This window comes from Astatotilapia calliptera, chromosome 20, assembly GCF_964374335.1.
Source record: "Astatotilapia calliptera chromosome 20, fAstCal68.1, whole genome shotgun sequence".
In the NCBI taxonomy this organism is placed as follows: Eukaryota; Metazoa; Chordata; class Actinopteri; order Cichliformes; family Cichlidae; genus Astatotilapia; species Astatotilapia calliptera.
In genome coordinates this window covers 17,936,139-17,951,885 of record NC_137441.1, presented here as the reverse complement: position 1 = coordinate 17,951,885, position 15,747 = coordinate 17,936,139, and the positions used below count along the sequence as shown (strand labels likewise).

The window sequence follows — 15,747 nt, the reverse complement described above, 5'->3', positions numbered from 1 at the left end:
CTCATCCCGTGGGGTCAAAATGATCATGAGAACGGTGAGCAAAGATCCCAGAACCACACGGGGGGACCTGGTGATTGACCTGCAGAGAGCTGGGACCAAAGTAACAAAGGTCACCATCAGTAACACACTACAACGGCAGGGAATCAAATCCCGCAGTGCCAGACGTGTTCCGCTGCTGAAGCCAGTGCATGTCCAGGCCTGTCTGAAGTTTGCCAGAGAGCAAATGGATGATACAGCAGAGGATTGGGAGAATGTCATGTGGTCAGATGAAACCAAAGTAGAACTTTTTGGTATAAACTCAACTCGTCGTGTTTGGAGGAAGAAGAATACTGAGTTGCATCCCAAGAACACCATACCTACTGTGAAGCATGGGGGTGGAAACATCATGCTATGGGGCTGTTTTTCTGCCAAGGGGACAGGACGACTGATCCGTGTTAAGGACAGAATGAATGGGGCCATGTATCGTGAGATTTTGAGCCAAAACCTCCTTCCATCAGTGAGAACTTTGAAGATGGAATGAGGCTGGGTCTTCCAACATGACAATGATCCAAAACACACCGCCGGGGCAACAAAGGAGTGGCTCCGTAAGAAGCATTTGAAAGTCCTGCAGTGGCCTAGCCAGTCTCCAGACCTCAACCCCATAGAAAATCTGTGGCGGGAGTTGAAAGTCCGTGTTGCTCGGCGACAGCCCCAAAACATCACTGCTCTCGAGAAGATCTGCATGGAGGAATGGGCCAAAATACCAGCTACTGTGTGTACCAACCTGGTAAAGACCTATAGTAAACGTTTGACCTCTGTTATTGCCAACAAAGGTTATGTTACAAAGTATTGAGTTGTATTTTTGTTATTGACCAAATACTTATTTTCCACCCTGATTTACGAATAAATTCTTTACAAATCCTACCATGTGGATTCATGGATTTTTTTTTCACATTCTGTCTCTCACAGTTGAAGTGTACCTCTGGTGCAAATTACTGACCTCTGTCATCATTTTAGGTGGGGGAACTTGCACAATCGTTGGCTGACTAAATACTTTTTTGCCCCACTGTATTTAGTGCAGATGGATCAGTGACAACCGGTTCAGCCATGCAGTCTCTTGGTTGGCTTCATCAGATCCACAGTTGATTGCTGTTTGTGTTCCTGTGTGTGCATCCAGAGAAATGTAAATTGTAACTTTGCAACTGTTCAGTAAGGCGTGCAGGCTGTGAACAACTTTTCAGTTTCTGATAAACTTTAATGTGCCTTATATTATTGTGTGTATGCATGTGAACCACATCTCTGTGCTGCCTTAAGAAGCAGTAAACCCATCAACTGTGTCATGATTCTTTGTCTGCATTGAGCCTGGGGGAAACATAGGGAGTGCATTCGAACCGATGTGATTATCACCAAGTGTAGCTGGCATGGTAGTTTAGAGCCTTCACCACAATAGCAACACAGCATAATGAACAGGATCCATACTGTCTTAATATCATTCTTTGCAGCAGAGACTTCAGGCTTCAATGATGGCTGCAGATAGAGAACCAGGGAAACTCAGCTGCAGCTTTTCAGACTGATTAGTAGTCTGAGGAGCAGCCCAGAACCCTGCTCTGTCTCTTCTGCAAGTACTGCAAAGGTTCTGTTGAGGTTTCCTTGTGTGTAACGGCACACACAAAATACCTAAATCAGGGAGGACTAGAATGTATGCTAGGGCAGCGGTCCCCAACCCCCGGGCCTTGGACCGGTACCGGTCCGTAAGTCGTTTGGTACCGGCCGCGAGAGTTGAGGCTCAGGTGTGAAATGTATGGTTTTCAGGGTTTTTATCGGTTTTCAGTGTTATTTTGTTATCGTTTTTATCGTTAACTTGGTTTTCCTGGGTCTTTTCAAGTGTGTTATGAATAAATCTTCTTTTTTTCGGTACCGGTACTAGTTTTATTTTGTTGTATTCATCCGCGACACCTTAAAGGCCGGTCCATGAAAATATTGTCGGGCATAAACCGGTCCATGGCACAAAAAAGGTTGCGGACCGCTGTGCTAGGGTGTTACTGATTGACAGTGCATATTGTTACTGAAATCTGTTTAAGCCTGAGCTACAACCAAAATTAGGCTTTACAGAGGTATACTGAAAGGCTACAACTACTAACTAGCAGATTCAATACATCTGCATAAGTGCAGACACCCCAGATTTCAACAATGTATAACCTTAAAGCCCAGAGACATGCCCACAGAACAAGTAACTAAATAAAGAATTATTTCAATTGAAGTCAAAAAAGTGATGAAAGTGGAAGTAAAACTTGGGTTACCTTGTAGACATCATAGGAGTCAATGCGCGTATCAAAACACATGTAGAGGTTGTTGAGCATCTTCACTACTTGCAATGGAGTACAGGACGCAGATATAGAGGTGAAGCCCACAATGTCTGAGAAAAAAATGGTCACCTGGAACCAAAGGTAGAAAAGTAGTTCCATTACTATATAGAATTACTGTTTGTAGTGGAAATATAATAGAAAACATCTAAAAGAGAAATAAAATCTTCAGACGGAGAAAACGAAGTTGAACTTGTACCAGAATTATGGGAAGATAAAACTACAGAGAAAAAAAGGAACATCTTGTGATCCAGAGCGTATGGCGTTATGTGTCAGACATGGGGACCGCAGTGTTGTGCCATGGGGATGTATGGCTGCTAAAGGAATGTGCCACTACTGTTTACTGTTGATGCAACTGCTGAGAAGCAGCAGGATGAATTCTGTAGTATACAGGACTACACTTTCTGCTCAGATTCACCCAGATGCTTATAAACTGAACTGAGTGACTATGAATAACAACCAAAAGCAATTTTAAAGTTTCTCAAGGCAAAGAAACTGTTGATTGCATTGTTGTCAACTCATGAGAGCATGCTTTTCAGTTATTAAAGATGAAACCAAAAAGAGGGAGACACACAAACAAGCAGCAGGAGAATGGCTGTTGTAAAGGCCTGGCTAAGCAACTCAAGACATGAAAGGCAGTAACGGAGGATGTACATAGGTTCAAGACTTTAGGCAGTCACTACCCGAAAAAGAAAAAGTTTACTTGGATATTAGGAAACATTCTTGTATTAAATTTTTTAAATTGCTTACAGATGTTTTCGGATGAAAGATGTCCAAAACCTGTGGGGTTACACTATATATATATATATATATATATATATATATATATATATATATATATATATATATATATATATATATATATATATATATATACCCCAAGAAGGGACCGGTCCCATCCAACTACCGACCAATAACCTGCCTCAGTACTACATGGAAGCTCCTGTCAGGCATCATATCGGCTAAGATGAACAGGCACATGGGTCAATACATGAGCGGGACACAGAAAGGAATTGGCAAGAATACAAGAGGCGCAAAACACCACCTACTGGTAGACAGCCGAGACTGCAAGACCAGACTGACCAACCTGTGCACTGCCTGGATTGATTACTAGAAGGCCTATGACTCAATGCCCCACAGCTGGATATATATATATATATATATATATATATATATATATATATATATTAGGGGTGCAACGATACTCGTATCGATATTGAACCGTTCGATACAGTGCTTTCGGTTCGGTATGCATATGTAACGAACAATACTAAATTTTTAATTTATTTTATCAACTTTCCTTCTGACGATGCTGTCTGTGTTGAGCGCTCAGTGGATCTGCGCTCGACAGTGTAGCCTAGGCGGAGTAGTCGAACGCAGATTCACTGAGCGCAGGGCAAGCTAGCGAGACAGAAGTTAAGCTCTCCTTGCAACATGGCAAATTGAACCTCCCCCACCCTCATTCAGATCTGGCATTTGGAACTATTTTGGTTTTCATGTGACGTATGACACTGAAGGAAGCGTGTCATGGACTAAAGTAAAACAGTATGTTGGATGTGCCACGCAATGCTCAATTACATTGGTGGGAACTACTGCGTTAGCGCAGTTAGCTCGTTAATGTGTTGACGCTGTCCAGCCCCACGCACGGGGCGATCCGCGGTAGCTCGTTAACGGAGATTTGCCGTGTTGTGGCGTTAACGTCATTTCAACGAGATTAACGCTGACAGCACTAGTGGGAACACAATAATTATGACTGCACATTTACTCCGACATCATCCTAGTGCAAAGACAAGTGGAAGCAGACAAAAACAACAAGCACGCATGATACAAACTTTACCCGAGTCATTTAGACAGCCGTTAGCACATGATTCTCCTTATGGGGACCTGATATGTTTAATATGCTGCTGAGAATATAGCCCAGAAGAAGCGTATAGTATAGCTTTTATTTTGGAAAGAGCCATTTCTCTGTAATAAACTCTCTTTTCCAAAGATGAGTGATTCCTCAATCAGATACAGGGCTCGCAAAATCGCTAGCCCGACGTCCCGGGGCTAGCGATTTTTCCAGTCGGGCTACCAAAATCTATCTCTGCCCTGCCCGTCGGGCTATCGTAGGAAGGAAAAATATATGTCAATGCTTTTGCATTCTTTCTAAATGTAGCTGGGTAATTATGTCATTGGCATCGGAGAGGACTGTCAATATGTGACATATTGAAATCGTGTTTGAATTTGCGCTTGTTTTTTGCTTTCACTTTAGAAATCGCGCGAACTGTGTATAGAGAGTGACAGTACTGATTGGTATGAGGCTAGAGGCTAAGATCCAGGTAGCACTGAGGGAGGTTAGCCAACTATCGGAGTTGCAGAAAGGCGCGATGAGGAAGGTGCCTAAGAAGTACAGGAAGCTGTCCATCCATTCCTGAGGCCTTGGAAACTGCCAAGCAACGACTCACAGCCTTGGCCAGCCGTTTGAGGAGGTACACCAGAGAGATAGAAGACAGGAGAATAAACCAGCTGTTCTCCACGGAACCAGCCAAGGTGTACTCTCAGTGGCAGGGGAACAATATGAGAACAGCACCACCAAGGCTGGAGACGGAACAATACTGGAAGAGCATATGGGAGAAGGACGCAACCCATAACGGCAATGCTCAGTGGCTAGTGGATCTGAGGGCAGACCATAGCGACCTTCCCGAACAGGGTCCAGTAACCATCACAGTGGCAGATATCCAAGAAAGGGTCTCCAGTATGAAAAGTTGGACAGCACCGGGCCCTGACATGGTTCACGCCCACTGGCTGAAGAAGCTGACTGCACTCCACGAGCGCCTGGCAGCACAAATGAACCAGCTGCTAGTTGACGAGAGACACCCGGAATGGCTAACCGAAGGCCGGACAGTCCTGATCCTCAAGGACCCCCAGAAGGGACCAGTCCCCTCCAACTACCGACCAATAACCTGCCTCAGCACCACGTGGAAGCTCCTGTCAGGCATCATATCGGCTAAGATGAACAGGCACATGGGTCAATACATGAGCGGGGCACAGAAAGGGATGGGCAAGAATACCAGAGGCGCAAAACACCAGCTACTGGCAGACCAAGCAGTCAGCCGAGACTGCAGGACCAGACTGACCAACCTGTGCACTGCCTGGATTGATTACAAGAAGGCCTATGACTCAATGCCCCACAGCTGGATCCTGGAATGCCTAGAACTACAGTGGGGCAAAAAAGTATTTAGTCAGCCACCGATTGTGCAAGTTCCCCCACTTAAAATGACGACAGAGATCAGTAATTTGCACCAGAGGTACACTTCAACTGTGAGAGACAGAATGTGAAAAAAAAAATCCATGAATCCACATGGTAGGATTTGTAAAGAATTTATTCGTAAATCAGGGTAGAAAATAAGTATTTGGTCACCTCAAACAAGGAAAATCTCTGGCTCTCACAGACCTGTAACGTCTTCTGTAAGAAGCTTTTCTGTCCCCCACTCGTTACCTGTATGAATGGCACCTGTTTGAACTCATCATCTGTATAAAAGACACCTGTCCACAGCCTCAAACAGTCAGACTCCAAACTCCGCCATGGTCAAGACCAAAGAGCTTTCGAAGGACACCAGGAAAAGTATTGTAGACCTGCACCAGACTGGGAAGAGTGAATCTACAATAGGCAAGCAGCTTGGTGTGAAAAAATCAACTGTGGGAGCAATCATCAGAAAATGGAAGACATACAAGACCACTGATAATCTCCCTCGATCTGGGGCTCCACGCAAGATCTCATCCCGTGGGGTCAAAATGATCATGAGAACGGTGAACAAAGATCCCAGAACCACACGGGGGGACCTAGTGAATGACCTGCAGAGAGCTGGGACCAAAGTAACAAAGGTCACCATCAGTAACACACTACAACGGCAGGGAATCAAATCCCGCAGTGCCAGACGTGTTCCGCTGCTGAAGCCAGTGCATGTCCAGGCCCGTCTGAAGTTTGCCAGAGAGCACATGGATGATACAGCAGAGGATTGGGAGAATGTCATGTGGTCAGATGAAACCAAAGTAGAACTTTTTGGTATAAACTCAACTCGTCGTGTTTGGAGGAAGAAGAATACTGAGTTGCATCCCAAGAACACCATACCTACTGTGAAGCATGGGGGTGGAAACATCATGCTATGGGGCTGTTTTTCTGCCAAGGGGACAGGATGACTGATCCGTGTTAAGGACAGAATGAATGGGGCCATGTATCGTGAGATTTTGAGCCAAAACCTCCTTCCATCAGTGAGAACTTTGAAGATGAAATGAGGCTGGGTCTTCCAACATGACAATGATCCAAAACACACCGCCCGGGCAACAAAGGAGTGGCTCCGTAAGAAGCATTTGAAAGTCCTGGAGTGGCCTAGCCAGTCTCCAGACCTCAACCCCATAGAAAATCTGTGGCGGGAGTTGAAAGTCCGTGTTGCTTGGCGACAGCCCCAAAACATCACTGCTCTCGAGAAGATCTGCATGGAGGAATGGGCCAAAATACCAGCTACTGTGTGGGCAAACCTGGTAAAGACCTATAGTAAACGTTTGACCTCTGTTATTGCCAACAAAGGTTATGTTACAAAGTATTGAGTTGTATTTTTGTTATTGACCAAATACTTATTTTCCACCCTGATTTACGAATAAATTCTTTACAAATCCTACCATGTGGATTCATGGATTTTTTTTTCACATTCTGTCTCTCACAGTTGAAGTGTACCTCTGGTGCAAATTACTGACCTCTGTCATCATTTTAGGAGGGGGAACTTGCACAATCGGTGGCTGACTAAATACTTTTTTGCCCCACTGTATATAAGATCAACAGGACCCTGAGAGCCTTCATCAGGAACTCAATGGGGATGTGGCGGACAACACTGGAGGCCAACCTCAAGCCCATAGCACAAGTCACCATCAAGTGCGGGATCTACCAAGGAGATGCTCTTTCCCCACTGCTGTTCTGCATAGGCCTGAACCCCCTCAGTGAGATCATTGACAAGACTGGCTACGGATACCGACTACGGAATAGAGCAGTTGTCAGCCACCTCCTGTACATGGATGACATCAAGCTGTATGCCAAGAGTGAACGAGACATCGATTCACTGATCCACACCACCAGGTTATACAGCAATGACATCGGAATGTCGTTCGGGCTGGAGAAGTGTAGTCGGATGATAACAAAGAGAGGGAAGGTAGCCAGAACAGAGGGGATCAAACTACCAGAAGGCAACATTGCAGACATAGAGGACAGTTACAAGTACCTGGGGATCCCGCAGGCGAATGGGAACCATGAAGAGGCCACTAGGAAAGCTGTAACCACCGAGTACCTGCAGAGGGTCAGGCAAGTCCTGAGGAGTCAGCTGAACGGTAAGAACAAGATCCGGGCTATCAACACCTACACCCTGCCCGTGATCGGATACCCTGCTGGGGTAATAGGCTGACCAAAGGAGGAGATAGAAGCCACTGACATCAAGATAAGAAAGCTCCTTACCATGCATGGGGGGTTTCACTCCATGCACGGTACACAGTATGTACCACCGGCAGATAGAGGAGGTGGCTGATATCCAGAAATCCTACCAGTGGCTGGACAAAGCTGGACTGAAAGACAGCACGGAAGCACTAATCATGGCAGCACAGGAACAAGCACTAAGCACAAGATCCATTGAGGCTGGGGTCTATCACACCAGGCAAGACCCCAGGTGCAGGCTGTGTAAAGATGCTCCATAGACAATCCAGCACATAACAGCAGGGCGCAAGATGCTAGCAGGCAAGGCATACATGGAACGCCATAACCAAGTGGCCGGCATAGTGTACAGGAACATCTGTGCCAAGTATAACCTGGAAATCCCGAGATCAAAATGGGAGATGCCCCCAAGGGTGATGGAGAATGACTGAGCTAAGATCCTGTGGGACTTCCAGATACAGACGGACAAAATGGTGGTGGCTAACCAACCGGACATAGTGGTGGTAGACAAACAGAAGAAGACAGCCGTAGTGATCGATGTAGTGGTTCCGAATGACAGCACTAGGTGCGGTGACTTCCAAGCTAGGCGAGTGGCTCCAGCAGATCCTGGGAAAAACATCGGAGATCTCTGTCCAGAAGAGCGCAGTCCTAGGAACAGCTAAGATACTGCGCAGGACCCTCAAGCTCCCAGGCCTCTGGTAGAGGACCCGAGCTTGAAGGATTGACTGCCCGCAGGGGCGAGTGGGGAATTTTTTTTTTTTAATATATACATACTCTATATATCGCTATATGTGATGTTGAGATGAACTGCACTCCTGGAAGTGCTTACAAAATGGGTATTATTAAAACCTGATTCTTTGATCCCCATAACAGAACAGAGAAAACCCAACTCAGAGTGTCAAAACATTTTATATTTAATTCAATCATCTTCCAGAAGAGAGAGCCTTGCACAGCCCAACGCCAATTGCAGAATCCCTAACATTAGAATCATAAAATGTGTCTCATATAGGTGTTATTTTGGTACTTTACACGTCACACAGTTTCAACAGCTCCTAATATGGTACAAGTTCCTCTTTTCTGTCTGGCTTCCCGTATTTATTAATATGCTTGTATAGCTCTAGACCAGGCATGGGCGAACTACGGCCCGGGGGCCACGTGCGGCCCGTTAAACGTTTTGATCCGGCCCGCCAAACTTGAAAAAAATTTAATAAATTAACCTTGTTAATGATTTATTTCCCCTGCAATTCTGATGTTTCCTCACTAGATGGCGCACTCTAGATATATTGGCTTTGTTGAGGTGAAGCGGCGTAGGCCTATTACTCCACGTTTGCACTTTACCCTGTGACCTACCGCCCCTCTATGAAGATGAGCGGTCCCAAGAAAAGGAAAGTGGACAGAGAATGTCGAGTGTTCAAAAAGGAGTGGACAACTAAATATTTTTTCACTGAACACCGATCATCTGCTGTTTGCCTGATATGCCAAGAAACTGTGGCGGTTTTTAAAGAGTATAATATTAGCCGTCACTTTGCCACAAAGCACGCAAATTATGCTAGCAAGCTCTCAACAAAAGAACGGGAATCTGCTGCTAAGAAGTTGGCAGCTAATTTGAAGGCTCAGCAAAGTTTTTTTCACCGTCAAACTGCCATTCAAGAGTCAAGTATCAAGGCCAGTTTTATGCTTTCATTCAAAATAGCAAAGGCCAGCAAACCACTGTCAGAGGGCGAGTTTTTAAAAGAATGTATGGTAGAGACAGCAGGTATTTTGTGCCCGGAGACCAAAGACAAATTTGAGAAAATCAGTTTATCACGGCGGACAGTGACTCGCCGTGTAGAACTAATAGATGAAGATATCACCAGCATATTAAACAAAAAGGCGAAGTCATTCACTTTTTATTCTTTAGCACTGGATGAAAGCAACGATGTCAAAGACACTGCTCAGCTCCTCATTTTTATCCGAGGAATCAACGAAACCTTTGAAATAACGGAGGAGTTTTTGACAATGGAGTCTCTGAAAGGACAAACACGGGGAGAGGACTTGTTTGAACGAGTGTCTGCTGCCATCGAAAACATGAAGCTTCCCTGGAGTAAGCTTGTTAACGTCACCACAGATGGATCTCCAAATTTAACGGGAAAAAACGTTGGCCTGCTGAGGAGAATCCAGAATAAAGTGAAAGATGAAAACTCTGACCAGGATGTGATTTTCCTCCACTGCATCATCCACCAGGAATCTCTATGTAAATCGGTGTTACAGCTGAATCATGTTGTGAATCCTGTGGTGAAACTTGTCAACTTCATACGCGCACGGGGACTTCAGCACCGTCAGTTCATTGCGTTCCTGGAGGAAACTGATGCGGATCACCAGGACCTGCTTTATCACTCCCGTGTCCGCTGGTTGAGTTTGAGCAAAGTGTTTCAACGAGTGTGGGAGCTCAAAGAGGAGATTGGCGTGTTTTTGGAGCGGCAGGGGAAGACTGATGAATTTCCTGAGCTGAGCAACAAGAGCTGGATGTGTGACTTCGCGTTTGCTACAGACGTATTTTCACACTTGAATGAGCTCAATGTGAAACTGCAGGGGAAGGAGCAGTTTGTGCATGACATGCACACAAACGTGAAAGCCTTCAAATCCAAGCTGGCTTTATTCTCCAGGCAGATTTTGAACAAGTCATTCACTCATTTTCCTACACTAGCCACGCTGAAAGAGGCCGGAGCAAAAGTAAAGAAATACAGTGAGTCACTGGATGCACTGCACGGAGAATTCTGCCGTCGGTTTTTGGATTTCGATAAAATTGACAAGTCACTTCAATTGGTGGCCTTTCCTCTGTCACAAGACCCCGAAACAGCTCCAGAGGAGCTTCAGCTCGAACTCATCAACCTTCAGTCTGACCCTGCCTTAAAAGAGAAGTTCAGCTCTCTGAAACTAAATGACTTCTATGCTTCACTCAATGATGCCGCGTTTCCAAATCTAAGGCGAAGAGCGCAGATGATGTTGGCTTTGTTCGGCTCTACCTTCGTGTGTGAACAGACATTCAGCGTCATGAACATCAACAAAGCCAGCCACAGATCCAAGTTAACAGACCTACACCTCAGATCAATCCTGAGAATCGCCACAACAAAACTAACTCCAGACTTTGATGCGCTGGCTAAAAAAGGAGACCAACAACACTGCTCCCATTAAAATGTGTGTCTCTCCGTGATACGCACGTTGTTAAAATGAACAGTGCGCGCAGATCAACTATAACGCTTCACAGACTGACTTGCTGCAACTGTTTCGTCCTTGCACTGGTCGTTGTTGACTGTCCAACAGCTTCTTCAGTTTGCTGCCATAAGCAATGCACTTGATTTCTTCTTATGGTTGCCTTTGTCTTCACAGTTACCTTCATTTCCCACTTACTAACCTTCAGCACTTCCCGATTCACTAAATTACCTCCATCTGTGCTCTTCTCTCGCTCATTTTCTTCATCAGCTGATAAAAGTACCCCTTGCATCTTATCAATACACTTTTTCATCCCTTTACTAGTCAATTTCCCTACATTTTATGTCAGGTCTGTAGTAAGAAGCGGACCCAAACACAGTGGTGATTTCCCCAAATTCCACCCAGTGCTTGTGTCCATGGCATGAATCGTGAATCTTCAATTCTCTGTACAATGGCTCCGCCCCCATGACAAACTCCATTCCCAAATCTTAGTGAGAAAAAAAAAACATCAGTCTATCGGGCAAGCAGTGCGCACACAAAGTTTTCACTAGCGAACAGGGGCTTTAATGACAAGTAAACTCAACGATCTGGCATCGACTGAAGCTCAGCCACACAGTTAAGTAGGGAGGCTGATGACGATGACAATCAGCTGCAGCTGGTGAGGGCTGTGAGCAGCAGGTGTGGCAGACTTCAGCCTGGGAATACTTCTCGGTCAAATGACGCTTGAAACCAGACTTCCGGACACACACATCAAAACACAGAAACACACAAACAGGGTAGGGAACTGGGAGGTGAGCCGAGACAAAACAAATCACACAGACATAACGGGCAGGTCGAACGGCGAGGACATTTAAATTCACTTCCTTGCCTTTCATTCTCTCTCACCGGTTCTGAACATGCATTCACCCGCTCCTCTAGTTCTGTCTTTAACCAACAATATCACAACCCAGGCCCTGACCGGTCGAGTATTGAAATGTTGATGATGTGCATGTTTGGTAAAGAATCAAACAGGGGCATCTGGGCTTGTGGCTGGCATTAGGACTACACTGGCTTGTGGCCATCTTGACTTTTTGATTTAAAATCCACTGTGGGGTTGTGTGGAGGCAAAATTACAGTCTTTGTCCAGCAAATTTTGGACCTGACTCTATAGGCTCATCCGTACTGGCTTCACCTGGGATACATGAAAAACATTATGGATCTTGATGTTGTGGGAAGATTCAAATAAACAGTTACAGGGTTGATGATAGACTGCATTTCAAAAGGACCACTTGTAAGAGAGCCAAACCTTCTGGCCAGCTTGGTAGGAGGGAGCTGGAACACAACGTTGATCAGCCAGATGCTTGTTGTGTTACACTGACCTGAGGAAAGCTGCCTGTGTGGTCCTCCATAAACGGTGGCAGCGGTGCGTGTGTTGCTGCATGGAGGGTACAGCCAGTTCTCCCTCTGTGATGGTCAGAAGAAGAGGTTGGTATCCCAGGGACGCCTCAAAAGGTGACCCTGAATCCTCCCTTAGTTATGCTGCAATAGACGTAGGCTGCCAGGGGATTCCCATGATGCATTGAGTTTTTCCTTTCCAGTCACCTTTCTCACTCACTATGTGTTAACCCTTTAAAACTGGTCGGAGTGGGTACGCTCTGTTTTGCGTAACTAGTTTTAAATCCCTGTAGAACTGCAACCACATAAGCTAGCTCAATAATTTTTTTTTGCATAAGAAACCGGAGGAGTTGTACTTACATCTTATGCCATCAGCTTGCCATAGGTCACGGTTTCCTTCCACATATAGCTTTGCAAAACAAAGACATAATATTCCAGAAACACGCTTCGCCAATCCGATCAGCTATTCATAACACTTCCTAGTTGGAACAGAGGTCAGCGTGAGCTATCGCATGTCCACCATTACCTGCCCAAAACCGGAAGTGACGTCATTTTCACAGAAAATGTAGGTTTTTTTTACCTTTGGGGCCTTATAAGCCTACACTGGTGTTTTTAAAAGTCATGTTTGACTTTATGCTTTTCTGTATAGTTTCTGGGATGCTTAGAACTCAAATTGCACTGCAGGAAATAGTTTAATTTGATGCACATGGAGGTTTTTTGCAAATTTGCATTATAATGGGGTGGCTGTAGCTCAGGCGGTAAAGCAGGTCATCTACTGATCGGAAGGTTGGTGGTTCGATTCCCCTAGTCTGCATGCCAAATATCCTTGGGCAAGATATTAACCCCAAAATTGCTCTCCGATGCATACATCGGCGTATGAATGTGTGTGAATGTTACTTAGAAAGCACTTAGATCAATGTGCTTGTGCGAATGGGTGTGAATGGGTGAATGCACAAGTTGTGTAAAGCGCTTTGAGTGCTCAGAAGAGTAGAAAAGCGCTATATAAGAACGAGTCCATTTACCGTTTAATATTTTTTCTTCGTTTTCCCTGCAATATATAAAAATTGGTGTATCTCAAAAATAAAACTATGAAGACACTCAAAATAAATTTCCTGTTGTTGGAAACTATTTTGTGCAACTTTTTTGTATTTCCAGTTTTGAGGGATAAACCTCTTAAATTTCTCTAACTAGAAATATATGTAAAAGTATATATTTCTTTTTTGTAGTTTATTGCACTTTTTTGCAATTTGCGTAACTATTATGCACTTAATGCATACATATTATTAAAGTTTGGGCTATAATGGTTGTATTAATGTATAGCAACTTGAAATGCTCCCAAAAATGGCACTACAGCATGTAAAAATATAAAGATAAGCTCTGGCGGACTTGGTTCTATGGTAGGTCTTAAAGGGTTAATAGACCTCTCTGCATTGAATCATACTTGTTATTAATCTCTGTCTCTCTTCCTTTATCCTGTCTTCCTTCTCTCACCCCAACCAGTCGCAGCAGATGGCCCCGCCCCTCCCTGAGCCTGGTTTTGCCGGAGGTTTCTTCCTGTTAAAACTGAGTTTTTCCTTCCCACTGTTGCCAAAGTGCTTGCTCGTAGGGGGTCATATGATTGTTGGGTTTTTTTCTGTTGTATAATTGTACGATCTACAATTGAATTAAATTGACCCTGCAAGGGTTCAGAGAGGGGGATTAATGGAAGCCCCAACCTCTTGGCGAGGGTCTCATTGATAAAATGTTGTTCTGCCCTAGAGTCAACACATTTTCAGTCAGGCCTGTCAGTATCCCCACAGCTACTGATGGGCAGCATCTTTTAGCTGCGAGGGGCAGGAATCTGCAAAATGCCCCTTCTTTTCACCTACAATCTATCTTATTCTTCAATCAGGGTAGGACAGCTTGGCATGGCCGAACTGCATTGGCTATTCCTACCAGTCCACCTGCTCGTGTTCCACCTAGCGCCGGTCTGCAGACAGAGACCCTTTCCAGGGGCTCGAGCTTCTACCAGCCTGCCGAGGTCCACCAGTCCATTTTCCATACTCATGCATATGATCATCTGCCCTGACACACATAGCAATGAAAGCATCCAAAGATTTGGGCATTTCTTTTGTAGCCAACTCACATTTAAACTCCTCATTTAGGCTGTTCAGGAATGCTCCAGGGAGCGCTTTCTCCTCCCAACCCATCTCCTCACCCAAAACCCAGAAGTCCACTGAGAAATCTGCCATGCTTTTTCTGCAACCTTTATCAAAAACCTTTATCAGAATTTAGCCAAAAGGTCATTATATCATCACTTATTATGATGGCGGCGCGTGAACAACGCGAGGCTCAGTGTCTCTCCAGAATCTGCTATTTAGCGGTTTTTTATCTACTTTTAACCGGATTATTCGTCCAGAATTGCTGTGCGTTGCTGACCTACAGCAGACAAGAGCTTCTGGACATCTGGACTCATAACTCCAACAGTTTTATCGCCGATCTCCGACTCATCCCAGAGATCTCCAGGACACCGGAGGCTGCCCACTCTCCCTGGCCGGGCGGAAGTGCACGCAGACGGCGCAGAGATCGTAAACAAAGGCGAGGTAGGCGCGGAGGGCTACGGGCTAAGCTAAAGCTAACACCACACCGGCTGCCTTTACCCAGTATTTTCCTCGCCAATGTCCGTTCTCTGGCAAACAAAATGGATGAGATACGGCTCTCCATCACTAACAACTGATGGATTATGGACTCAAATGTCATGTTTTTCACCGAAACATGGTTGAACAACAGCTGCCTGGACAATGTTATCGAGTTAGCAGGACGCCACACACACTGAGCCGACAGGCTAGCAGATGACTCCGGCAAGACCAGAGGTGGAGGTTTGTGCATTTACATTAACAATGCTTGGTGCATGAACTCCACTACTACTGAGAGTCACTGCTCACCTAATGCGGAGTTTTTAATGGTCAAATGCAGACCTTATTATCTCCCCAGAAAACTCACTTCGATCATACTCACTGCCATGTATATCCCCCCCGATGCTAATGCTAGGTTGGCCATGAAAGAACTTTCTGCAGCCATTAACAAACACCATAATAAACACCCCAAGGCTGCTTTTATTGTTGCTGGCGACTTCAACCACACCAACTTAAAGACAGTCCTCCCCAGATTCCACCAACATGTCTCCTGCCACACCAGAGGAGACAAGACTTTAGACCATGTGTATTCCAACCTGGCTGGAGCCTACAAAGCCACACCCCTCCCCCACATTGGACAATCGGACCATCTCTCCCTGTTCCTCACACCTAGGTATTCACCACTCATCCAACGTGTGAAACCTGCTGTGAGGACAATTAAAGTGTGGCCAGAGGGGGCAGACGCAGTGCTCCAGGACAGATTTAA

General features: G+C 45.2%; 2 protein-coding genes across 2 annotated transcripts in view; one reads left to right on the top strand and one right to left on the bottom strand.

Annotated features, from left to right (window-relative positions):
* Window positions 1–15,747, bottom strand: part of LOC113013978 (uncharacterized) — a 41,970-nt gene that overhangs the window by 14,640 nt on the left and 11,583 nt on the right. Inside the window, exon 3 of the mRNA XM_080295151.1 lies at window positions 2,280–2,414. Coding sequence (XP_080151277.1) covers window positions 2,280–2,414 — 135 coding nt within the window. The remainder of the gene's footprint in view (window positions 1–2,279; window positions 2,415–15,747) is intronic.
* On the top strand, window positions 9,446–11,069 carry LOC145423205 (general transcription factor II-I repeat domain-containing protein 2-like). The gene has a single exon (XM_080295421.1). It carries the CDS (start codon window positions 9,475–9,477, stop codon window positions 10,972–10,974), a length of 1,500 nt encoding a protein of 499 aa, XP_080151547.1. The 5' UTR covers window positions 9,446–9,474; the 3' UTR covers window positions 10,975–11,069.

Excerpts from the sequence above, each read along its gene's own strand:
- LOC145423205 (XM_080295421.1), top strand. The coding sequence starts at position 9,475 with ATGCTTTCATTCAAAATAGCAAAGGCCAGCAAACCACTGTCAGAGGGC.